At 47.0% G+C, this 26667-nt stretch overlaps 1 protein-coding gene across 4 annotated transcripts in view; it reads left to right on the forward strand.

Annotated features, from left to right (window-relative positions):
- The first annotated feature begins 2382 nt into the window (after nucleotides 1–2382).
- DAPK2 (death associated protein kinase 2) overlaps nucleotides 2383–26667 on the forward strand; it is a 113721-nt gene continuing 89436 nt past the window's right edge. The window contains exons 1-2 of one of the 4 annotated variants that reach the window (XM_074327592.1): nucleotides 2383–2499; nucleotides 8496–8599. In XM_074327592.1, the coding sequence (XP_074183693.1) occupies nucleotides 8508–8599 (92 nt within the window). In that variant the 5' untranslated portion in view covers nucleotides 2383–2499; nucleotides 8496–8507. Of the gene's footprint in view, nucleotides 2500–2657; nucleotides 2809–3248; nucleotides 3336–8495; nucleotides 8600–26667 lie in introns of those variants that run through there. The other 3 variants (XM_074327590.1, XM_074327593.1, XM_074327591.1) reach the window with 3 other exon arrangements.

Below are 26667 nucleotides of genomic sequence, written 5' to 3' on the forward strand. Positions count from 1 at the left end.
AGGATGGCATCTGCTAAATGAAATGTAGTATGTGACAGCTATTAAGATTAATTATACATCTCTTCATCTAACACGACATTACCAAGTGCCAGGCACGTGGGTACTCTTGGGAAACAATAGGAAACAAAACAGGTATGGTCTCTTACTTTGTGGCATTTACATCCTAGTAATTCAATTTAAAAGTGTTGTTAGGTTTGGGATATCAGGCACTGTATGTGTACAAAGATCAACAAGACATTTGTCCTTGCCCTTGAGGAAAAGAGAAGTGAACACTAATCATAACTGAAATAGAGGAAAGGGGACACCGATTAGGTACAAACCAAGAGTGATAGGTGTCAGGAACAAAGCCATCTAAAGGGCAGATCAGGGAAGTTTCCATGGAAGATATGATACCTCGAAGGCCCTTGAAGGACGGATAGGATTTTGTGGGATGGGATAAGGGTGGTGGTGGTCGAATGGCTTAAAAAAAAGCAAGTATGCAGGAACAGTCAATAATCCAACCTAGCAAAAGAGCAGGACGTGCGTGCACAAAAGAGCAAATGATGTGTGCGCAGAGTGGGGAAACTGGAGCCTTAACTGCCAGGGTGAGGCATTGGGACTCGATTTGGTCAACTGTGGGAACCATGCAGGAAGTGGAGCAGAGTTGCATAATTCTTAGCTCTTAATACCTGGACCTTCTCCTGTCTTCATTCTGGAGTCTGCAGCCTTGTTTCCACCACATTTCTGCCCACTATTGCCATGGTCCCACATTCAGTGCTCAGTGTCCTGTCACTGTTCGCAGGTGAGGGTCTGAAAAACTCACTCGACCTTGAGCATAAAATGCATTTCCAGATGGTACCTCTCTAGGTACCTGCATTTGGCAGGTACAGTGGAAAGAGCACCAAATTGAGAATCTGGAGGAGGCCTGGTTCTAGTCTTTGCTCTGCCTCTCACCAGCTGTATGACCTTGGGCAAGTTGTTTCTCTTCTTTGATCCACAGTTTCCTCGTTTAAAAAATAATCGGGCTGGATGGGATGATTGATGACGCCTCTTCCAAGTGCAATGTTCTCTGACTCATTTGCCAAGTACCACATCCAAAAAGGGCTGTTTTGCCTCATGCAAGGGGATACTGTTGCTGCGACTCGGGTAGTAAGCTTCAGGCTCAGAGGGACTGGATGGAGAGGTTACATGTAGGTGCTCCAGCAGTGTTGGCTGAGTTCAGGCTTGGATTCATCATGGCTCAGGTACTGACTGACCATGTACATGAAGAAGCCTCCACAATAGTCCCTTCTCCAGCCATTCGGGTCTCCCCAGTGGATGTCTCAGCTTTGTGGAGCAGAGATAAGCCACACGTGCTATTCCTGACCTTCGAAATTTGTGAGCCTAACAAAGTTGTTGTTTCAAGCCACCAAAGGTGGTTTCTTATACATGAATAGATAACTGGACTGGAGGGGTTTTTTGAGGGTGGTCTGAGGAGGAAGGGTGTCCCTATGCTTAGTGGATGTCCTCCTTTGCCAGCTGAATTTCGGATGCCGCCTCTGGGCTTGGATAATTGCTCCAGGTAGCGTGGTGCTTTTGGGAGAGGAAGCTAGGAGCCTGCACTGACCTGAGAGGTTGTAAAGTTTATAAACAAGGAAGTCTGGGGTATTTCCCCAGGCTGTACCAGACCCTGAAGTACTGGCCAGCTGGTAGGTGGGTTCCTCTGTACTTGTCAGTCCCCATGTGGGAAAGGCTAAAGGGCGGAAGGAAGGCTGCTCACTCAGGCAGAGGTCCTGTACGTGTACCTCTACACGGTCTCATTTCAGTCTCACAACAGCAACATTACATGCTGTATGAGGGGGTGTTTCCCCCATTTTACTGATGAAGGAAAAGCTCAGGTGCCATGCGGAAGACCAAGGCTGTCTTGAGAAGCTCCGTGGGTGACCCAGGGATGGAAGCTCTGGGAAGGGGGCTTCCATTTCCTTTTGCTAAACAGCCTCTTGTCTTGAAGTAAGAACACTGAACTCGGCTGAAGTTCCGTTTCTGTTTCCTTCCTCCCCCATCCCCCTCATTCCTTTTTTCCTCCCGGGATTTGGGGGTAAGGAAGAGAGGAGGAATCCACTTGCAAGTTCTTTATTAGGGAAGGCTTGATGAAGATGAGGGGCTTCACTCACCAGTCGTGCCAGGGCTGGGGTAGAGAGGGCAAACGAAGGCAGGCTACTCCCACGCTTGGGGTGGTGGTGAGTCGAGGAGTGTCCCACCCCATCACAGCCCCCACCGCACCGTGAAACGTGGGTGGCGAGGTTCCCAGAAGAATCCGTGTGGTGTCAGGGAGCATGCTGGCTGGCAGGGATGAAGCAGCCTATTCCCTAGTGGGACTTCCTCTCTCACGGAGTGTGTTGGGGGATGGGGCAATGGAAATACCATTTTCTGAGCGATGTTATGTCTCATGCATCAGTCTATTTGAATCAATTTCCAGACCAGGCTTGGAGAAGTTAGCTGACTTGCACAAGGCCACACAGCACGCGAGGGGCACAACGGGTAAGGAAGCCTGGAGGGTCTTGCTAGAACTCTGGAAGTGACCGCCCGGACCTGGCAGGCTGGCTCTGGGCCCCCATCCCGGGGCTGTCCGGAGGGGCTTCCAGCAGGCGGCGCCCTGAGCCCCGTCCCGGGCCACGGGGCGCGCCTCCAGCCGGCGCCCTGGCTGGCCGCTCCGCCCCCTCGGCTCCTCAGTGGTTCGGCGGGCGGGCGCCCGGCGACTGGGAGGAGAGCCGAGCCGAGCGCCGCGCACCCCACTGCGCGCCCGGTGCCCCCGAGCCCACCGCGCCCACCGCAGCGGAGCCTTCTGCAGTGAGTAGTGCCGGTGTGCGGGCTCGACGGGCGGATGGGGCGCGTGGCCAGACGGCAGCGGCGTCCCGGGGCTGGGGATCGCGGGGCAAATTGCTCCGGGCGCACTCTCGAGTTCCCTAAGCCCGCCGCCCCAGTCCCTGACGCCGCTCCCCGGGTAGGGCCCGCCGTGACTTTGGGCGCTGTGGCCGGCACTGGAACGTCAGGACCTGGCCGCTGCGCCCCCAGTGCGCGCTCCGAAACTTGGCACTTTGATCTGAGGACGGGGCGGCGGGCAGAGGCCTGGCACCCAGGGAGGAGATGGGAGACAGGCTTCCATCACGTTAAGGCCCCCTGACGGGGAAGAGAACTTCACATTTCTTGGAGGAGAGGGACCAGGTTTTCTTAGCATCAGCCTCCTCACACACCTTCTCCCCGCTTGTTCCAGGAGGTGATTCTAGGAGGCCGCTGCCTGCCCAGTGCGCTTCCTACGTTGCAGAATGAAGCTGTGAGCCCCGTGGTCAGGAGCTCGGCCTGGGGGAAGAGCTAGGGTGGGCACAAGGGCAGCCAAGCAGGTCTGTGCAGGCGGGGGGAGAAAGCATAGAAGGTTGTTGTCTACGGTTGACCCCGACTCTGGGCCAGGCATTGTGGATGTCTCATGGCTCTGGCTAATACTCATTGTAACTCTGCAAGGTGGAACTTAGTATTCTCCCTTTAGGAAGGAGAAAATGAGACCCAGAGAGGTGAGCATGGAGACCATGCAGGTACTGGTAGATTAGGAATGTACACTGGGAAGAGAGGGCGCCATGCTGGCTGCCTCAGAAACAGGTGGGAAAGTCACTCTGGACAGGTGGAGTGAGCACAGCCCCTGATACCTTGTACTCTAGAATCCAGGAGGGCAGCTGGGGGCTGTTGCTATGGTTTCTGATGCTCATTTCCCAACTGCCTCAGTAAGGTATTCCTGGGAGAGTCCTGGTGACTGAGGGATGCTGCCTTGGCCCCTTCACAAATACCTTGAGTCCTAGTCTTCCCAAACCACCCATCTCCCAGGATGTGTTTTTAGTACCTAAAGTGGACCCTTTGGGAAAGGCTTGGGTACAGGGCATAGGAGTTTGTGGACTCGGTGGTGTGTGCTGGTCTGGGGCAAGTTTCTGGCTGGCAGGAATGAGATCTGAACTGACGCTGAGCACCGCCCTAAGGCCTCCCTAGTTGTTACACGTGGGGGTGAACAAGCAGGCTGCCCTGTGGAGCAGGACTTTCACTAAAAGAGATGGAGTTTCCTCCTGTCAACTTAGGTAGGTGGCTGATCTTTTGGGAGCCCCAGCTTTCTCAGTAGAGATTAGGGTGGGTCAAAGCCACGAATGCCTGGAGGGGCTTTGTGATGCCAGAACCCCCTCCCTCAGGCTGGCAGCCTCCTCTGAGCCTGAGTGTGAGAATTCCAAATTGCAGGGCTGGGGTGGGAGGCGGAAGAGGACAATCATGCCTGCTCTTTGTGATGGTCCCATTTCACTGACTTGCACTGGGTGAAATGGGGTGAGAATCTCAGAGGTCAGCAGAGTGAGCTGGGGCCAGTGGGGGAGAGGTCTCCGTAGGACCGAGAGTCCCCTATGGGGTGATCCTCCAGGAGGCCACTGATTTCCCCCACCCTGGTGCCACCATTGGCGGGTTGGGAAAAACAGAACCCCAGGAAAAACAGCTGGAGTGGGCTGGAGGTGTGGGTTTTAGTAAGTCCCTTCCCCTGTCTGGACCTCAGTTTCCTCCTTTTGTGAAACAAGTGGGTTAGACCCGATAGCAGTGGTTTTCAGACCCCCCTCCCAATGAGTTCTTACACGGAACCCCAACATATGGTATGGTTAAAGTAGAGCTGCTCTGGCTGCCCTTCCTCACACTGGTGGCTCTGGAAGCAGAGTCTAAAAATCCCCTACATGATCTTTGAGGCCCCTTTCTGTGAGGTTCTAGGAAATCTGTGTTAAACCTCAGAAGTGTCGCCTAGTGTTAGGGTTGGGGGCAGGAATATGATTTCTGGAGACTCCATTAAGAGAAATGTGGGCATTAAATGGGGCCTCATCCTTGGAATGCCTGGAGCCAGTGGCCTGTGCCTCTGGCCAAAAGTTGTAGCTGTGTCCCTCCCCTGGGCCGTGTGGTGTCATATTTTTAGAGCCAGAAAGGTACCTATGCCTCTGGGTCCTCCTGTGGGTCCTGATTGGTGACTATGTGTCCACCTCAGAGTTTCTCCTCTTTAGCTTCATGTTTCTAAACTGGTAAAACGCAAATTCACTTTAGGGAGAGATGTAAGAAAAGGGCTTTAAGTTGTTATCAGTTGTTTTTATCTAATGAGGTATCATCACTTATGGCATTCATGTTGTATAGAAGCGACTGCAAGGGACAGAGGTGAGACTGTCACAACCCCTGCCCTTAGGAGGCTCCAAGACAATAGGTAGGAGGTAAGCAACTCACATTTGTTGTGACCATCCAAGCACTATTGTGCACATTTTACATATGATATCTCATTTGTCCCATAAATTAGATATAAGATTCATTTTGTAGTATGTAAAACTTTGCGTAAAAAAGAAGTATATGTCCCATGTACCCATGTAAGCACTACCCAGATCAGGAAGCAGCGGAGCTAGTGCCCTGAAACCCCCTGCTGTTCCCTTCCAGGCATGCTCTCCCATCCAGGGGTAACCACTGTTCTGATTTCTAGCACCATAAGTTTTGCCTAAGTGGAATCACACAGTATGAAGTCTTCTGTGTTTGGCTTCTTTCATTCAATATTATGTTGTGAGTTTCATCTAGGTAGTGTCACGTAGCAGTAGTTTATTCTCATTGTTGTGTAATAATTCCATTGATGGGTATAACTCTATCCATTCATCTATTGATGGACATTTGGTTGTTTCCAAATTCTAGTTATTACTAATAATGCTGCTGTGAGCATTCTGACATGAACCATTGAGAAAACATCTGCATGTAGCTTCTTAGGTATGTCCATAGGAACTGCCCAGCAGTTTTCCAAAGTGGTTGTCCCAGTGTTTGAGAGTCCTGGTTGCTCACCAACACTAGGCATTGTCGAGACTCTTTTTCCATGTGAGTAATTGGAAACTCAACAATGTTATGCTGTGCTCATTGTGTGCTGGTCAGTGGCAGAGCTCGGATTTGAACCCAGGCCCTTGTGACTATGGAATCTGTGCTCCTTTCCTCTGGGTTAGACGTGGCTATAGATTATGATGAGCCAGATGATGATATAAGTTCTCACCCTAAAAATGTATGAGGAGCCCTCTCTGGGAATTTAAAGAGGGGGAGAATTTTCATCTGTATGGGTGAGTAAAAAGGTCATGGAGCCTCACAGAGATGTAGCAGTGGCGCCACTAGGAGGGCTCTCCAGGTGGGCCTTTCATGGAAGGGACGCTGCTTGAACTGAGGCATGGCAGGGGTAAAAGTTTTGGGGGAGTGGGAAAAAGTCTACTTTGGCTGTAATATAGGTTATGTGGGGGGAGGGGCCCAAGGCTGAGAAAGTGAACTGGGACCAAACTCGTGGGTCTAGTTTGTCTTTGGAGCTCCCTGCCCCCACCCCAGCCACCCAGGCTGTAGAACCCAAGGATGGGCTTGTTTTGCTGGGGAGCTGGATTGCTTCAAATCCAGCTCAGCTCCTGGTAACAAATGGCCCTGGCCTTGTGCCAAAGGAGGATCTTAGCTGTTCTGGGACCACTCTCACAGTATCTACTAACAGAACTTTTTGGCGTTTTCTGCTCCCAGCTAGCTGTGTAAAATTAGTAAACTACCTCCAGCCCCCCCAGCCCCCACCCCCCCAGGATCTGCACAAATAATTTATTTGGAATGATTTTTTCAGCACAAAGAAGATGGTGGGTAGCAGGGCTGCCACCCTCTGGGTTTATCTCAGGAGATTTGCTAGGGTGGGGGTAGGGTTGGGGTGAGCGTGTCAAGCTTCTGACTCTGGTCAAGCCACATTTGCCAGGAGGATCTCCAAACCTTTCCTCAGAAAGGAACGGAATTGGTTGTCTCAATGGCTGTGGGAAGCAGAAACACAAACATTAGCCTGCGATGAGTCAAATAATATTGGTAACAATCATCCTGTTATTTGCCCAGCAGTTTATGTGTTTTATCACAATGGATCCTCACACAGATGTGTGAAGTAGGTGATATAGATGTTATCACCCCTGTTTACTGATGAGGGGAACTGAGGCCCAGAGCGGGTGCCAACCTGCTGTGAGTAGCACACCTGTATCATATACACCCAGACCAGCCTAGAACTGGGGCTCCTAGAGCCTGCTCTTTTCGGTATCCCATGCTCGCTGGGCCCTGGTCAAGTACAAAGGGAAGACCAAGTGGGGAGGAGAATGTGTGATGGCCCGTGAGTGCCGACAGGCAGGAGGTCAGCAGGTGACCCTGAGAGTAAGGCCTGGAGGTCTTCAGGGATGTATGTGCTTCAGTGGAAGGGAGGGTGGCGGGTGGCATCTTGGTAACACAGCTCTGGTTTGCAGAGGGCAAAGATGGAGGAAAGAGGGTGAAATGTACACATCACCAGAAAGTTAGAACGCTCAGCCACTTGGCATTGATGAGTTGCGTCCTTATGTAATGGCGCCTCCACCCAGCCTGGTGAAAACAGTCTTTTGGGGATCATGGAGTCTGGGTGTGGTTGGTATCTGATTGGCAGGCTGAAGAAAAGCTGCCAACACTAGCCAAAATGAGCTCTGAGAGGCCTGTGCTAATGATTCTTGAAAGACACATCAACAGGCAGCTGGTGTTATATTTGTGGTTTGCAGATGGTATCTGGGGCCCTGCCCTCAGGGTGCTGTCCAGGGTGGCAAGAATGGGTGAGCTCCTTGGGGCAGGGGGATCCCAGGGCAGGATGCAGACAGTCTCTTCTGGTGGATTGGTGAGCACTCCGCATGACCCAGAGTTGTCCTGTGGTTCTCACGGAGGTGCCCTCGGCAGGCAGAGTTAGCTCCATTTTTCAGATGAGGAAACTGAGGCTCCTCTGACATGAGATGAGGTCACAGAGCTAGCTGTGGGTGAAACTGGAACTAGAACCTCAGGCTTCTGGTGCCTGTTGTAATTTGTCACACCACTCCCACCCATCTTTCCCTTGGGGTGATGAGTGAGAGTTTACACATCAGTTCAGACTCTCATTCTGGTGGCACAGCCCCTCAGGGAGCTGAGGTCATGAAATCCCTTACCTTTTGACTACATTTTATAATTTACAAAATAATTTTATGATTTGCAGTTGGTTTTTATAGCATCAGCCCCTTTTATAGATAGGGAAGCTGAGTCTTCCGCAGTTTAAATGACTTACTCAAGTAAAACTGAGACTTGAACCCCGATCTTCTGACTCAAACGAGTGTTCTTTCTCCTCCATCACAACTGCCTCTTTTCTCAGTGCACCTGAATTTCCTGGGAACAAGTTGCTGAAGTTGCCACGGCTCTGTTTCTCCGATTGTTCAGAGCAGATCTGAAGACGTGAGGAGTGCTCTTTTTCTGTCTCTTTCACACATTTGAATTAATCTAAATCAAATAAGAACCATACAGTGTCATTTGGTCACAGGTCAGGAAAGGCTTGAGCAGGGCAGTTCTTGAGGAACCAGTGCTATGGATTATTGTCAAATTACCAACTCCCTAGCAGCTGATTAGTTTTAGACCCAGACTCTTAGGCTTGTGCCAATTTACACATCTGTCCTAATCTCAGGTTTCTTCAGTTTCAGGGCTGTATGCTCGATATCTCAATGAGGAGCCCAAACATGGAGACGTTCAAGCAACAGAAGGTGGAGGACTTTTACGACATCGGAGAGGAGCTGGGAAGGTAAGAGGCTGTGAGAGGCAGAGAGGGTGCGAGATGGAGCCAAGAATATGCTTCTCTTGGTACACTTGTCACTTGACCTTGTAGGGCACGAGCTTGTCACATGTCACAGGACTCATGGGAAGCTTTAAAAACAATCCTGAGGTTTATTCATCTCCATGCGTGGCTCTGCAAATAGTCATGTCTCTGGAAATAAAGATTTGCTGGCAGAAGGCGCTAGCACTGTTGAGTTCTGTGTTTTCAATATATTCTGGCTGAGAGTTATGGTGGATCTCAGTATATCTTGGTTTATCTGTTATTTTTCTCACAAAGCTCTCCTTAGGCTCTGGACTGAGACCTGACCTGCTGGTTTTCTTCTCCAAGTCCCTCTTGGCATTTTCCATGGCTCCCGGGATTTTGTTTCATAAGCTCAGAGCCCAAATGGGAGGTGAAGTAATCCTCCTGAAAGTGGATTTGCATTGAGTAACAAGCCACACGAACCTAGTCATGAAGGTTTCTGGGATCTGAGTTATTGGGTGCATTTCCAGTTTTGCTAAACCCAGAATGCAGCCAAGGCTAACCTCTGAGGGACGAAAGTAGTTACTATTTGGGAGAAATGAAGGTTTTCCCAAAGCTCTCTTTTTGCCTTCCATTTCTAACAACTGTTAATACTTAGATGGTGTTTTAGTGATTACAGAACACTCATCCTGAAGGTTCATTCTCACAACAATGCATGAAAGGAGAATTATTTTTACTTTCGTTTATCAGATGAGGAAACTGTGGTCCAAAGTGTTTAAGCAAGTTGCCCAAAGTTGCTTAGCCAGCAAGTGACATAGCCAAGGTCTGGCCAGTCCAGTCTGTAACTGCACACCTGTTGGCTCTCCCTTCTGTGCGTGGCACTTGTACACGCACACGTGTTCAGCAGTGTACCCAGACTCACCTTTCACACACCCAGCAGAGCAAAAACATGGGGCTTAGGGCCTCTACTGTATCCAAGAGGCAAAACAGGAGGCCTTTCCCCTTTGTAGAGCCCTTGGGTCAGGACTAGTCCTTTACTTGCTTTTATTTTTAAAAGACAGAGCTTGAAAGCTGGAGCCTTACTCTGAGAAGTGGGGGTGAGGCTGCTTCACGTTTAGCCAATGCTTGTCTTGGGTGACTGGCTGGCTGGCTGAGTGAGGGAGGAAGTGATGCAGAGACCCCAGAGAGGGGTGACTCTGCTGCCTCGTGTCCAAGACCGCCTGACACTGGCAGTCTGGGGCCTGGTGAAGGGGTGGGAGGAAGACAGGCGGGGGTAGTCAGTCTGCCTCTGAATGGGAAGTCAGGTTCTCTTCTCCTCAGGTGCTTCTCCTGACCTGGGTGACTCCAGGGGGCAAGTGGCATCCTCAGCAGCAGACCCCGCCAATGGCATTAGATTCAGTGGCCTCACCTCAGCCACATCCTGTGTATAGGAGTCGGTGTGAAGTGCCGTGGGTACCAAGACGAGGAGGACACAGAGCTCCCCCTGGTTGTGGGGGCAGCTGTGCGCAAGGGCAGAGTTGGATGGGACTAGGGTTGGGGTGGGCTAAGGACTGAGAAGTTGGAGGGGGGACTCTGAAAAAGGAAGGAAGGAAGCAGAACAGTTTCCTGGGGGATTCATCTATGATTCCTGCCTCGTTCTGTCTCTCCCCCACCCCATACATCAGAGCGATGAGCGCCAGAAGAGATCTCATGTTTTCTCGTCCTCCCCTGTACAGGGTGCCTTCATGGACTCCGCCCACTTTTCTAAAGTGCTAACTGGACGTAGGGTGGTGAAGAGGCAGCAGAGGCCTGAGGCCTTTGCAATAGCTTGACATCCTAGGATTTGTAGTCTAGAGGTCAGATGAGCTGGAAGGCCGTTGGAGGTCCTTTCTAACAGGCCCTTCATCTGATCGTTGAGGCAACTGAGGCTCAGCGAGGGGAAGGTCTCGCCGGGGGCCGTAAACAGGCTGGAACTAGAGCTGCCTCCAGATAACTGCTTAGCTTCTGAAGGGACAGTTCTATCTTTCTCTCCTCCCCTTCTTTTCTTCGCTTAGCATACTATTGAGGACCTACTGTGTGCCAGGCACTGTCCAAGGCTGTGGTAAATAAACAGACATTCCTGCCCTCTTGCAACTTATGATCCATTGGTGGAGAAAGGCACTAAACAAGTGGCTAAGGGAACACAAAAGGACACATCATCATAGCATGTGTTAAGGGCTACAAAAGGAGACAGCACGGTGCTCTGAGAGAGAAGAGGGGATGGAGGTTAGACTAGCTGGTCAGGGAAGCCTGGGTGCTCTGAGAACTGAGAACTGAGGGGTCAATATACAGGTAGAGGCAACAGCATGCACATAAACCCCATGGGGGAGGGCCTGGGGCCTGAGCTGCTGGCAGGAGGCCCGTGTGGCCTTAGAATTGGAGCTGTGGGTCAGTGGTACTCGATGAGGTTGGAGACATAGGTGGGGGCCAGATGCAGCTGGCGAGCTCCCTGTGAACACAGAGTGGTGGAGAGGTTTGGCCTTAGGGGTCACGCAGATTGGGGTTGTGGATTCCTTCCTGGCTGTGCGACCTTAGGACAGCTTACGCAACCTCTCTGAGTCTCAGTTTTCTTGCCTGTAAGACAGGAATGACAACAATATTTACCTCACGGCTATGGGGGTTACATGAGATGCTGAGTCAGAGCTGGGCACAGGGTAAGTGTTCAGTGAGCAGGAGCTTCTGGCCTTTGAAGTAAGTTTGGGGCTTCAGGGTCCTGGCTCCCACCTATGGAGCCCATAGGAGGAAGGTGTAGGGCTCTGCAGGGAGAACAGCAATGGAAAGTGGTCACTTTTATATTGGGGAGAGCTGTATGTCAACCTACTTTCTTGGCTGTCAGTGAGTACCCTAGCCTACACTCAGGACTAGCTCCTTGATTTTTAGCTCCTCATTAAATCCTTACTATGCAGAAATGAAAATGAATGACAGTCGTTTTTCATTTTTACCTGTGCTGACAGTGAAGCTCACGAACATAATGTTGAGCGAAGGAAGCCAGAGTTAAACAGCCCATACTGTATAATTCCATTTGTGTGAAGTTCAAAACAAGCAAAATGAATCACATGGGTTAGAAGTCAGAATAGTGGTTATTTGGGGGACTAGTGACTGGAAAAGGTCACAGGGGGATTTCTGGGGTGTAGGTATTGTTCTGTGTTTTTTTTTTTAAATTTTATTTTATTAAATTTATTGGGGTGACAATTGTTAGTAAAATTATATAGATTTCAGGTGTACAATTCTGTATTACATCATCTATAAATCCCATTGTGTGTTCATCACCCAGAGTCAGTTCTCCTTCCATCACCATATATTCGATCCCCCTTACCCTCATCTCCCACCCCCCATCCCCCACCCCCCTTACCCTCTGGCAACCACTAAACTATTATCTGTGTCTATGAGTTTCTGTTTCTCATTTGTTTGTCTTGTTCTTTTGTTGTTTTTGGTTTATATACCACATATCAGTGAAATCACATGGTTCTCTGCTTTTTCTGTCTGACTTATTTCGCTCAGCATTACTCTCTCAAGATCCATCCATGTTGTCACAAATGTTCCTATATCATCTTTTCTTACCTTGAATAGTATTCCATTGTGTATATATACCACAACTTCTTTATCCATTCATCTATCGAAGGACATTTTGGTTGTTTCCATGTCTTGGCCACCGTAAACAAAGCTGCAATGAACATTGGAGCACACGTGTCTTTATCTCTAAATGTTTTCAGATTTTTGGGTAGATACCCAGGAGAGGGATTGCTGGGTCATATGGCAATTCTATTCGTAATTTTTGAGGAACCTCCACACTGCCTTCCATAACGGCTGCACCAGTCTGCATTCCCACCAACAGTGTATGAGGGTTCCTTTTTCTCCACAGCCTCTCCAACATTTGTTACTATTTGTCTTGTTGATGATAGCCATTCTGACTGGGGTGAGGTGATATCTCATTGTGGTTTTGATTTGCATTTCTCTGATGATTAGTGATGTTGAGCATTTTTCATATGTCTATTTGCCATTTGTATGTCCTCTTTGGAGAAATGTCTCTTCAAGTCCTCTGCCCATTTTTCAATTGGGTTGTTTGTTTTTTGTTGTTGAGTTGCATGAGTTCCTTGTATATTCTGGATACTAGCCCTTATCGGAGGCACTGTTTGCAAAAATCTTCTCCCATTCAGTTGGTGGCCTCTTTATTTTGTCAATGGTTTCTTTTGCTGTGCAGAAGCTTTTAAGTTTCATATAGTCCCATTCGTTTATTTTAGCTTTTACTTCCATTGCCTTTGGAGTCAAGTTCATAAAATGCTCTTTGAACCCAAGGTCCATAAGTTTAGTACCTATGTTTTCTTCTATGCAGTTTATTGTGTCAGGTCTTATGCTTAAGTCTTTGATCCATTTTGAATTAACTTTGGTACATGGTGACAAATAGCAGTCCAGTTTCATTCTTTTGCACGTGGCTATCCAATTCTCCCAGCACCATTTATTGAAGAGGCTGTCTTTGCTCCATTGTATGTTTTTAGCTTCTTTGTCAAAAATTATCTGTCCATATTTATGTGGTTTTATTTCTGGGTTCTCAATTCTATTCCATTGGTCTATGTGTCTGTTTTTCTGCCAATACCATGCTGTTTTGATTATTGTAGCCCTGTAGTACAAGCCAAAGTCAGGAAGTGTGATACCTCCATTATTGTTCTTTTTCTTAAGATTGCTTTGGCTATTCGGGGTCTTTTGTGGTTCCAAACAAATCTGATGATTTTTGTTCTATTTCTTTAAAATATGCCATTGGGATTTTGATGGGGATTGCATTGAATCTGTATATTGCTTTGGGTAATATGGCCATTTTAACTATGTTGATTCTTCCAATCCATGAGCACGGAATGTCTTTCCATTTCTTTGTGTCTTCTTCAATTTCTTTCAAAAATGTCTTATAGTTTTCAGCATATAGGTCTTTCACATCCTTGGTTAAGTTTATTCCTAGGTATTTTATTCTTATTGCTGCAATTGCAAAAGGAATTGTTGTTTGTATTTCTTTTTCTGAGATTTCATTGTTAGTATATAGGAAGGCAATGGACTTTTGTGCGTTGATTTTGTAGCCAGCAACTTTACTGTATTCGTTGATTGTTTCTAATAGCTTTTTGGTGGAGTCTTTAGGGTTTTCTATATATAGCATCATGTCATCTGCAAAGAGTGATAATTTAACTTCTTCATTCCCAATTTGGATGCCTTTTATTTCTTTCTCTTGCCTGATTGTTCTGGCAAGGACTTCCAACACTATGTTGAAAAGCAGAGGTGATAGGGGACATCCCTGTCGTGTTCCTGAACGTAGAGCAAAGGGCTTCAGTTTTTCTCCATTAATTATGAGATTAGCAGAGGGCTTGTCATATATGGCCTTTATTATGTTAAGGTATTTTCCTTCTATACCCATTTTATTAAGTGTTTTAATCATAAATGGATGTTGTATCTTGTCAAATGCTTTTTCTGCATCAATTGATATAATCATATGATTTTTGTCCTTTATTTTGTTTATGTGATGTATCACATTGATGGATTTGCGTATGTTGAACCATCCTTGTGCCCCGGGGATGAACCCCACTTGGTCGTGATGAATAATCTTTTTAATGCATTGTTGTATTCGATTTGCTAGAATTTTATTTAGGATTTTTGCATCGGTATTCTTGTTCTGTTTTTTGGTCTGAGTGCCTGTTTCACTCGTTTCATGAAAATACATCAAGCTATGCCTGTTCACGTACATTTTCCTGTAGGTATGTTATACCTTAGCTAAAACCACATGTTAACAGACAAGGAATCTTGTCTCCCTCCACTCCCTGCCCTGGTCTGGTCCCTGAAGCACATGTTTCTGATTCCTTTGGGGGGTCTTCTCTGTCCTTGTCCTGTGAGTAAGACAACATCCGTCAGAAAAGCTGCAGAGTCCAGCTTTGGATGGGGACACGTGCCCTGGCTGGAGAGGCCTGCGCTCGGCAGGGACCTGGCCCTTTGTATCTTGCCTGATTTCTGGCTCCCCGCTCTAAGTGCAGACACTTGGCTGCACTCACATTTTGGCACCAGCCTGCTGGGGATGCTGGAGCAGTTGGAGAAATGCTGGCCTGCAGAGTCTGGCTGCTCCCAGCCTGGGTAGCCGCCGTAGGGCAGAGCAGGGGAATATTAGAGTAGGGCTCACAAAGAGAAACTCATCCAAGCCTTCGTTTTATAGACTAGGCTAAGACCAGAGAGGTTAAGTGACACTTGTCCAAGGTTACATAGTGAACTGGTGATAGACCAGGGTAGGGACTGGTGGTCTAGGGCTTTGGCCATCACACCGTGAGGACCCACAAAGCACCAACTCATTTTTTTTCTTTAATTTGAATGCTTCTGGGGAGTGGGGGAGAATATATGGTCAGATGGTCTTTTCTGTTTGACCTTGAGGGTAGAGTAGCAAGGTCAGAATCAGGAGGTAAGCATTTGGGAAGGAGTGACGTTCCCCAGGGGAAGAGTGCTAGTGGATGGGCCCCGTGATGAATAGCGTATGCCTAAGGATACAAGGTAATTGAATGTAAGCAGCATGGAATAATCAGTGGTTTCTTCTTTCCTGTATTACTTTCCTTTACTTAGATTATCAAATTATGATATTAACATAAAATCATAAAGTGTTACTGTTAAACTGGATCTCAACAAGAATTTAGTCCAAGTCTCCATTTTATAGACAATGAAAAGTGATGCCCAGAGAAGAGAGGTGATTTGTCGAAGGTCACAGCAAGCAATATAGGAGGTAGAACTGAAAGAACTTTTCAGTTACACTGTGCTAGTTTAAACAAACAGACAAAAGCCTTTATATGTACCTTCAACTTTTATCCACAGTCCCCACCTCTCTCAGGGAGCGTCCCTCATCATTATCACATCCATCCTCTTACCCCCTCCTCCCTCCCTGGTGAAGACAGAGGCCATAAGCCCTGTTACTTATTCACAGGGTGTGAGGTACCCCGCTAGGTACTTAACCTGCCAATCGCCTTTTGTAGGGACAGGAGCCTTGGGCCAGGGAGGAATCCACTGCTGTCAGACTTCACCCTTCTTGGGAGCTGAGGAATTCCCTGGAATGGCCGTGTTAATAGGGCCGCCTGCCAGACCTGTCTCCCAGTGGGGTCCTCTGTGATTAACATCACCCACTACATACTCAGCTTAAGCAGGGCAACCTCCTTTGAGAGAGAAACGAAAACCTACAGGAAATGTGTAGGGATCAGATTTACCCAGGCTGGATGCTACGGCCTAGACCAGCCACAAAGTGCTGTAGAACGCAACAATAATAGGTGTTTGTGTTTACCAGTCTCAGTGCTTGGGAAAAGGGTTTCCAAGATGAACTCTGAAGCGGAGGGGCTTTTACTATTTCTTTTTAAATTAAAAAAAAAATTATTATAGAAGTGATGCATGGCAAGTATCATGAAGTTATGAAGAGTTAAAGTAAAAAGCAGAACTCCCTCTGCCTTTTCTCCACATCTCACACCTACAGGTAGACTTTGATGATAATTTTCTTCTGTTGCCTTTTAGAGCTTTTCTAAGTACTGAAGTGTGTCCGTGGACCCAGCTGGGATCACATGACCGTAATAATCTATAACTTGCTTTTTTCCTACAATACGTTGAATATCTTTTTATAGACATGTATATATATATCTATGAGATGTGCATAATTTGGATGACAGTTTTTTTATTTTAATAAAAAATTTAAGAAGATAGTTTAAGCCAATAAAAGATGAGCAGCCTTGGGGTGGCCAGTTACCTCTGTTGGTTAGAGCATGGTGCTAATAACCGGTTTATTCCCCGCATTGGTTGCCGGTTTAATCCTCGCATTGGCCTCGCTGCGCCCTCCTTAAAAACAAACAAACAAACAAATAAATAAATAATAGAAGTAAAAAAGACAAAACATAAAATGCAAGAAACAAAAACCAAAAAAAGATTAGCAGCCTTAACACAACAGCTATTTTTATTTCTGTCTCCTAATCTTTCCATGGCTGTTTCTCACATCCACGCTTCCTGTCGTCTTTTGTGTCTACTTGAGGGACACATACACTCATTGTTCACATCCCCCCAAGTGCTAAGCTACTGGGGCAGGTCCGGGCGAGAGGTCCCCTGAGGCGAGAGGTCCCCCAAACTTCTGTCACTTCTCTTTGCGCTTGCTGGGAAAAATTAAACTTTTCTTTTAAGGTCCAGATGAAATGTTGTCTTTCTGGCAAAGCCTATCATGACCCACCCCATCCTATCCCACCCCCTTCTGTGGATTTAAGTACCTCTTATTCTGGACCCACATCTCTATCAAGTGCTAAACTCATCGTGCCTCATGTTACACAAAAGGGTTCACCTGGTCATCTTCCCTGCTGGAATGGAGGTTCCTCCAGGCTGGACTTATCCATCCATTTACCTCCCTGCCGCCGCAGTGTCCAGCCCAGGCCTTTTATACTTGATAAGTGCTCGGCTTCCACAGATACCCATCAGTTAAGTGCAGAGCTGTCTGGAACATGCCTGGAGTTAAATCTCAGGCAGAAAACCTCAGCCAAACCCCCAGCTTCCATAGGCCTTGGAATCCATGAACCCCCAGGATTCTCCAAACACATAGTGGGAAACAAAACAAAAATTACCTCTATTTCCTGGATGCACATTCTTGTATTTAATCCTTGTAATACCCTGTGAAGCAGTTATTATTCCCATTTTAGGGATGAAGAAACTCGGTCTCTAAAATGTTAGGTAAGTGGCTCAAGAAATATAGACAGACCTACCTTATCCAGAAGGAGCCGTGTGAGAAAATTCCATTTTGTGCAACACAGCAAATCTTAGAGAAAGTCAGAAATAACAGCCAGAAATTTCTCTGGTCAGAGCCCTGTTTGCACTAGGCTGGGATTTTGTGCCTCTCTGACACACATGCTTCTATTTCCTGTTGCTGGGAAAGGGAAAGTGACCGACATGTGTGAGGAATCCTGCCCTCATATCAGTGTGTGTCGAGCACATTCCATCCTTCCAGAACAATGAGCTGGATCACATTCCTGCTTCCCAAACGAGGAAACCGAAGCTCAGAGAAGTTACACAGTGGTCTCCTGTCACTCAAATGCAAAAGGCTTCCTTGCCACTAACACGAAGCTTGTCTGTGTCAGGCCCAGGAAGCTCTCAGCTTGGTGTTAGTGGCAAGGAAACCTTTTGGACCACAGCTGTGCCTTAGACGAGGCAGTGGTTTCCAAAAGACGAGTGAGTGTGTGTGAATGAGTGTGTGTACGTCTGGACTCTAGGTCATTTTCACAATCCGATGACTCTTCCCAGGCACCCACTGTATGACACAGGACACTTAGGGCTCAGGCCTGGCCCCAGAAGAGCTTAAGGCTAAGTGGGGCACAAGGATACTCTCTTCAAAAGCTAATGAAATGAGAAGATGGAACAGTCCATGAGAACATAGAGGGACCCCCAAAACATGTGGTGTTTGTTCAGAGGAGGAAGCTATTACCCTGGGTAAAGCAGCACCTCACAGGCTAATTCGGGAAATGGCAGGTAACCATCTTGAGGTAAGGTTTCTGCCAAGGACCGGGGAGCGTCAGGCCTGGGCGTGGGCAAGAGGGCCCGTGGAGAGGGTCGTCGGGATGGGGCTGCCAGGAGGATAGGCGACTGCAGAGGGCCCTGGGTGTCAGAAGCTGTGGGTGAGGGAGAGAGGCCTTGTTATAATCCTTTGTTAGGAAAACAAAGCACAAAGCCACTCAAAGTGGCTGCATTGCAGGCTTCAGTCAGAAGCTGGCACGCAGAGCAAATCACTTGCCCTGAGGGGTCGGTCTCATTGAGCTCAGTTTGCATTATGAAAACTCTAAGAGCTGGAAGGAGGTACTTATGTGGGTAATTGAAACCATTATATACCTATTATCTACTGTATACACTTTCTTTTCTAATTTGTCACCAACATATACATTTTGTGTTGTTGTTTTTTTGACTCAGTATTGTTTTATTTATATCTTTCATGTATCCAGAGTCAATATAACTTAAAACATTTTTTTGTTTCAAAATAAATTCAAATGTAACAGAAAAGTTTTCAGAATAACAACTCCTGTACACCTTTTATCCAGATAGACCAATTTTTAACATTTCGTCACTTCCTCCCTCTCTCCCTCCCTCCCTCTATCTCCTCCTCCTCCTCCTGCTCCTCTTTCATCTTCCTTCTTCCTCCCTGCCTCCTTCCTCCTTCCTTGCTTTCTGTCTGTCTGACTATTATTGTTTCTGAACCATTTGAGAGTCAGTGGCAGACATTAATGCCTCTTCATCCTTAAATACTTCATTATTACATCTACTAAGGACACAGGTGACATAGATATTCTCTTTTGTAACCACGGTACAGTTTTCAAATTCAGGACATTTAACTCTGATACAATATTTTTGTTCCAGTTTTGCCAATTTCCCCATTAGTGTGCTTTATAGCAGAACATGATCCAGGGCAGGTCATATATTTCATTTCGTTGTCATATCTCTTTAGTCTCCTTCAATCTGGACAGTTCCTTAGCCTTTCTTTGACTTTTATGACATTGATATTTTTGAAGACTACTCACCATTTTTTTTCTTTTTAATAAATATGGATATAGTCCATATACTTTTGTTAGCTTCATAATATTTTGCTGTGTAGACATTCCCAATTTACTTAACTTTCCCCTATTGTTTCTCACTACTAAAAATAAATGTTTCTTTGAATACAGTTGTTTAATTTCCTCTCTCTGCGTTATTGCCCAGATGTGGAATACCAGGTCAAAGGTTATGAGTGATTTGCATAATGGTTGAAACTAGAAGTATTAAACCAGTTTACCAGGTCACCAGCATGCACTTATTCCCTTATGGCTTTGCCAACACTCTTTCATTGTTTTTGTGTATTTTTGGTAGTTTAAGAGTTTTGTAAAGGTATATTACTGTTTTTGCTGTGCAGAAATTTTTTTTTTTTAAAGATTTTGTTGGGGAAGGGGAACAGGACTTTATTGGGGAACACTGTGTACTTCCAGGACTTTTTCCAAGTCAAGTTGCTGTCCTTTTTAAATCTTAGCTGTGGAGGGCACAGCTCAGCTCCAGGTCCAGTTGCCCTTTTCTAGTTGTAGGGGGCACAGCCCACCATCCTGTGCGTGAGTCGAACCGGCAACCTTGTGGTTGAGAGGACAAGCTCCAACCAACTGAGCCATCTGGGAGGCAGCTTAGTTCAAGGTGCCATGTTCAATCTTAGTTGCTGTGGGCAGAGCCCGCCATCCTTTGCGGGAGTTGAGGAATCGAACCGGCAACCTTGTAGTTGAGAGCCCACTGGCCCATGTGGGAATCGAACCGGCAGCCTTTGGAGTTAGGAGCATGGAGCTCTAACTGCCTGCCGCCTGAGCCACCCCTGCTGTGCAGAAATTTAAAGTAGGGTTTTTTTGTGCTTCTCTCTTAATTCCAATCTTTCTGCTACTTTACCTTTTTTCATGGTGTTTACATTTCATTTTCATTTAATTACCTTTCCACTCATTTTCATGGATAATTTGAAGTTCCGACGGCAACATAAGGCAAATATATATAATTCTTCTCATTTTGTAAAAGATGAAAATGAGGCCCAGAAAACTTACCTGACCTGTCAGGACCAGAGACAGAGCTCTTCCCTGTAGAAAGATGGTGTTGCCTCCCTCCCCTCACAGTTAGAGGGGATTCAGGATCTCTGGGGGACTCTGGAACTTCAATGAAGGGTCCTACTTCTTTGTCTCTACTTTTAGAAGTTGGCGGGAAGGTTTCTATAAGAAAGCTTTCTGAGAGAGTGTTACTGGGAGAGGCTGCTTGGGGAGTGGTGTGCTTTGAGGGCAAAGGAGAGAGCTGTTCCCCTGATCTCCCCCTTGCTAGGGAGAACAAAATGAGGGGTAAGAGCCTCATGGTAAGGACCGTGGTAGGAGTTAGGCCTCGAGGTACACATCACCTCAGCTGTAGTAAATCACCCCAGGGCTCTGGCAGTGCGGGAGGGAGGTCATGGGAGACCCTGCAGCTTCCAGGGCCTCCCGCAGAGGTGATGACTGCAACTTTCAGAGTCTCTCTTCTTTGATGGTCCCAGACCCCAAAACAGCCTTCAACAGGCTTCAGAGCCCAAAGCCTTTAGCCTGCAAGGGCTTCTACAATGTCTAATCTAGGAGACGGAAAACTACAGCCCTATGGCCAAATCTGTCTGCCACCTGTTTGGGAATGGCTCTGGAGCTAATAACGGGCTTTACAGAGGAACAGTTCCAATAGAGTTGATGATAGGGAACACTAACTTTGGATCCCAATTAAGCAAACTGTTTTCCTCCCCACCAAAGGAAATTCCATTCTTCTTATTGGGAGATGTATATTACAAAAAACAGACAAAACAAAATAAAACAAAACTCAATTCTTATTATATACATATACATATACATATATATATATTTTAGACTCTTTATTTTATTTTATTTATTTTTACTATCAGTTCCAGGTATATAAAATAACATAGTGATTAGACATTTATACTTATTATATTTTTAATATCATTAATTAAGGATGTGTTGAAAGTTTGTTTTCTCCTTTGTTATATAAGTACCTCCATAATATCCTTGATTTTGCTTCCTGGTCCACGATGCCTAAAATATTTATCATCTGGCCTTTGCAGGAAAAGAGTGCCTACTCCTGATCTACTTTGGTAGAGTTTACTACTTGGGCAGTAAAACTTTTAAAAAGTCGATAACTATGTGGTGGGAGACTGGATATAAACTGATCAAAGTGAAGGTGTAGTTATGGAAAAGGAGGAAGAAGGGGTGAGCAGAGGTCCACCTGCCCCCCTTCCCCGCCCTCCCTCTCACAGCCCATGGGGAACCTCTGCGAAGGCCAGTTTCAGAACCATTGACCACCTAGGGCAGTCCCGTCCTCTTCAGGGAGTGCTGGGGTGGGAAGAAGGGAAGGAGCTCTTTGGGTATTAGGGATTGAGTATCTTGCACTAGCCACGGGGACTATTACTTGGTTTTATCCTCTTGCAGCCCTATGGGCTGGTAGGTATTTCTCCCATTTTGCAGAGGAAGAAGCAGAAGCTTAGAGAACTTAACTAACTTGCCAACGTGCGTGTCAGAGCTGGGCTTTAAACCATGACTTCTGACTTCTTTGAGGTGCCAAGCTGCCTAGGATTTTCTTTCTGCCTGTGACCCTCGGGTCCCCTCCAGTACTATTGTTTAGTGCTCTTGGTAGTTTGCTGGACAATATGCTGAGAGCCCAGTTGTCCTGTGTCTAATCCACTTCCGCTGGCATTTCCTTGCCGTCCCCACCCGCTTGCTGCCAGCATGTAACTCTGAGGCCTCCACTCAGGACCCTGATCTTGAATCCTGAGCTGCTGGCTCCTGGTAGCTTGGCCACAAGGCATGGAAGGTGCTGAAATATACTTCCCTCTTTAGGATGAGGTTCATATGGCCCCCAGGCCACGGCCCACCAGCTAGCAGGAGAACTGAGCTGCTGAGGGGCTGCAGTGTGGTTCTAGGAGGCAGAGTGTTCTCACCAGTCCTTTGGAGGAGCGTCTGCTGACTGAGAGAGGAGACAGGCAGGGAGAGGGCGGCTGAGGGAGGAGGCAGGGAAGGGCACCTGAGCCGCTCCTGGCAGGAGGAGTGGCTCAGGGCAGGAGGTGGACAAGCCCAAGCCTGGCCGTGACCTCTCTGGGCACTTGGAGGCACCAGGCCCAGGTTTGACCTTTGCTCTGCTACTATGAGCTTTTGGACCTCTGGGGCAGCTTTGCTCTTGTAGGCTCTGTTTCTTTGTTGTAATGGTCCCTGTCTCACAGGGTTGTTGAAATACCACATGCGGAATCTGTCTCTTCATGTTTTCCAGCCTTCTGGGGTCCCACTGGTTAATGTCCAAACAAGAATAATTAGCATTCCATTCCAGGGCAACAGGAAGTCCTGTTCCCAACCAAGCCTTTCTGATTCTCCCCAGGGAGTGCTCACATTCTCCTCAATGCCTCAGGTCCTTGAACTCAAGGACCCCTTCCTCCTTCAAGACAAGGCTACACTCCCTATGTGACCCTGTCTCCTGTGTGAACTCAGGCCCATTTCTGAGTGCCTCCCTCATCTCTGAGACTGGTTGCAGGGTAGACTGAGTTTCATGTAAGGTTTGGGGTCAGTGGGAGGAACTTTTGCACAGAGAAGGAAACGACTTAAAGGGGGACAATAGATACCTCTGCTTCTTTGACCCCTGACCTCTGCCACGATGCTAGGGCCTTCCCCAAACCTGCTACCATTCTTTCTTTTACATATAGGCTGTTTGTTGTTGCAACCTCTCCCTCAGTGGACTCTGGGTTTCTCTTTTCCACAGTCAAAGGCTCTTTAAAGTTTCTCTCTTTCCCCTCATCCCTGCCACAGACGTAAGGGGCATAGCCTGGCATGTGGGAAGGGCCCAGAAAATGGTCATAGGTATGGACATCATTGTGCTAAAAGCCCAGCGGTCAGTGGTTTTGAAGAGCTCAGGGAGGAACTGGTTTGGGCAGCTTATCCTCTGTTACTTCATTTAATCAGCAAGATTCGCCCTGTGGGATTGGCAGGCAGGTGGGAAGTCATTTTCCCCATTTTACAAATAAGTAAACAAGCACAAAGACCCTGTCCCAACCTTTGAGAGCAGGGAGGCCAGATAGAGGGGAAATAAGGCTATGTGTTCACAGGGGTTTGTAAACACGGGTCCAAATAGCCATCTTGAAAAGATTTCTTAGAGAAAGAAATTTTATAAAACATCTTCAGAGCCCTGAACTCTGCAGCGTTTCCAGAGTTTGGGGTTGTAAAATTTTTGCTGATGTCTCATCTGAACCAAAGAATGAAGCAAAAAAGAGGTGCTCCTGTGTCTTCTTGGTAGTAACAGGCCATAGAGAAATAAGTATCACTGATGTGCAGCTCATAAGATGCCACTTGATTAACAGCAACCCGACACTCTTCAGACCTGGGATGCTATCTCAGCTTTAGAGAAAACCAGCTATGAGAAGTGCTACCTAGCCCATTATGTTATTTTTACCTCTGTTTCCTTTGCTCACACTAGACTCCTGCTGGGATTCTCCCACCCCACCCCAACTCTTGCATGGTGTCTACCACACTCAGTATTCCTTGCTTCCTAAAACTACCCTCTTTCCCATACCCTTTGAGCCCCTCACAGCCCCCTCCCACATAGAGTGAAGCTGAGTTGGTCCTTGTGCAGGGTTGGCCCCTGATTGGAACAGGGATGGTCACTTGATCCAAGAGTGACCCATTCATTGGCTAGTTGGTAACCTATGAAATGGCTGGGCTGAAAAAGCTCTGCCCACCAGGAGCAGTGCTAATTAGCTAGAAGCCAATTAAATGACTTCTCTCTGAGACTTAATGCAGGGTGTGAGGAGGGAATGGAGCTGCCACTGAAGGTACAGTGACCCATAAGCTAATTCCTTCATGGCCTCTAGATTCACTTCCTGTTCCTGTGTGTATCCTTCCAGTGACCACCTTTCCCTTGAAGAGCCCAGGTAGCATGCTTTCCCTGAGTTATCTGTGTCTCCAGTGATGTGTGGCGCCTCCAGTTCTACATGTGCTCAACTTCTGCTTCTTCCCGAAGCCTGCCTGACTGCTGCAAGCATGTGGGCTGCAGGCAGGGTTGGAGGCACCTGGCCTGCTTTCCACAGTCTGTTGTGGATTTCCTAGTCGGCATTATTTGCCTTGAGTCCGCTCCCACCCTCTTCCGCACCACCCCTGATAAAAAGCTACCCTAAAGCAACTCACAGTTCAATGAGCTTTCTGATCATAGGACCTGGAAGTCATTCTGTTTCATCTCCCAGTGCTTTACACAGTGATAGGCACATAGTAGGTGCACCACAAACGTTTGAATGAATTCTGGTTGCAGTTGGCTCCTCTTCTGGGGTCTCTATTCTGGCTTTGCACTGTGACCTTTGTCAAGTTTCTCCTCTTCTCTGGTCTTCACCATTTCCCCCGCTGAGCTCTAAAATCTCGCGAGTCTATGAAATACCCATCAGATACTAGGTAGGAGATGTGTTGATGGGTGCTAGGGTGAGGAGGGGAGTGGGTGCAAAGATATAGTTTATGTTTCTAGGAGCTTACAGAGAGGTGGCAGAGGTAAATAAGCAAACAAGCAAGCAAACAAACGACCCATGAGAGTATCAGGCTCAGCAGCAATTCAAGAGAAGGTTTTGGGAGCTGGGAGCTGAGTGGGGCACTGAAGGTTGGGTGGAATTTGGATAGGCTGAGCAGGGGAGGTGGGCATTCCAGGTACAGATGGACTTGAGCTGCCTAAATGGGCAGGACAATGCAAGGTACGTTTTGGGGGGTGGGTCCCCAGAAACTGGAATGAGAGGTAATGGCAGGGAAGCACCGAACAAGCCCAGAGTAGCAAGCAGAGGCTGGACAAAAGCCTAAGCCAGCCATTCAAGTTTTAATAGTATTGGTCACGGGGGTAGCGGGGAGTGGTAGTGGGGTGAGATAATAGATGAGTTGTTTTTTACTTACACTTTTCTGTATCTTCTAAATTTAAAATGTTTAACGTAGTTCTTATGTTACATAGGACAAATTGCTATTTAAACATTTCATGCTCAGGAGTTTGGACTTCATTCTGGTTTTAAGCTGGAAGAAAGGTTAATGGGATTGGATGGAGAAAGGGGCATGGGAGGTGGGCCAGGGGAGTGAATCGATGTAGAGAATGTGAGGTGATGAGGACCTGGAAGCTCTTCAAGGGAGGGATGGAGGCTTCACTGCCTTGTATCCTTCTCACAGAAAGAAAAGACTCAGTGAATCCTTGCTGAAGGATTAGTGTATTAGGATGTCAGCAGCTGAAAGGGAAGGTAAAGAGATAGAATCCATACTGGGACTTATAATGAGTCTCCCATCACTTTTGTGAGCAAAATTCTGGCAGAGGTACCCAAGGGGTTTGGAAACAGTCATTTGTCATTACACCACTAGAATATAGACTGGCCCCAAGGTACCACCTCTCTAACCCCTTCATTGCACTGTGAGCTCTTTAGAGTCATTTTTAAATGTTAATAGTCTGCTCTTCGCAGAAGTAGTCAGCATGCACAAGTCCTTCTTTAAAAAAAAAAGACTTGACTTTCAAAAAGTCCACTCGCTAGGGACCTTGTCTGTTGGGTGAAATGAGGTATACCTGTATGTATTATGGCTCACGTCCTAATTCCAGCTAATGCTGGCCTTAGGGAGCTTTTCCTCAATAAGAGCGTCCAAAAATAAGTCGGGTTGCCTAATGCTTTGAAGAACATGACCATTAACTGAGAACAGAACTTCAATTATTTAAATGTTAATATTGCAGGTTCTCATTGAGTAATAACAGTGTCGTATGTTTTCTTTTCTCTCTGCAAGGTTGCCCGTTAGCCAGCACCTAGAACATTGCCAAGGTTAGCTGATGCTTGCTGATATTAACTGGCATTGGGATGGTTACTCTTATAAAACTGTACTCTGTGCCCACAGGTATACAGGTGTCTCTCCTGTGTTTACTTTCCCTTTTTGTTGCCACATTAGTTTCCTCTTTGCAGGATAAGTGTTTCCAGGCCAATGTCTAAGCCATGTTTCCCCTATATTCTGTCTGATACAGAATCAGGAATAAGTGGCTGGCTGATTACACTGAAAGGTGTGGCTAACTGAGTCCCATTATTTTGTCCACTCTACCTGTCCACCCTTCCCTCCCGATACTTTCTAACCTTTCTCCACTCTAGCTGGTCTGTCCAAGTTTTTTAATAAGATGTTCTTTTCCTTCATGTGAACACCTTCTTTCTCATCTCCCTTCCTGTCTTACACTAGTTCTATTCAGCGCTCAGGTCCAATGGAAATACCGCCTTTCCCTTTGAAACCTTCCATGGGTATTTCCCCCAGCCTCAGCAACCTCTCCAGCTTCAGGCATTCATAGCTCTTGGAGTCTGTGCCTCATCTATAATTCTTCTAAAGTAGAAGGTTTTCTGGAGGTTCATTCTGTAGTCCAAGCCAGGCTGCAAGACCTTTGAGGACAGGAGTCAAGATTTATGTTTTCTAGAGTTTCCACCACCTCTAGCATAGGGCAGGATACACGGTAGGCATTCAGCAAACACAGGGGCCAATGCAACCATAAGCTGT

This window comes from Rhinolophus sinicus, linkage group LG03 (assembly GCF_036562045.2).
Source record: "Rhinolophus sinicus isolate RSC01 linkage group LG03, ASM3656204v1, whole genome shotgun sequence".
Classification (NCBI taxonomy): domain Eukaryota; kingdom Metazoa; phylum Chordata; class Mammalia; order Chiroptera; family Rhinolophidae; genus Rhinolophus; species Rhinolophus sinicus.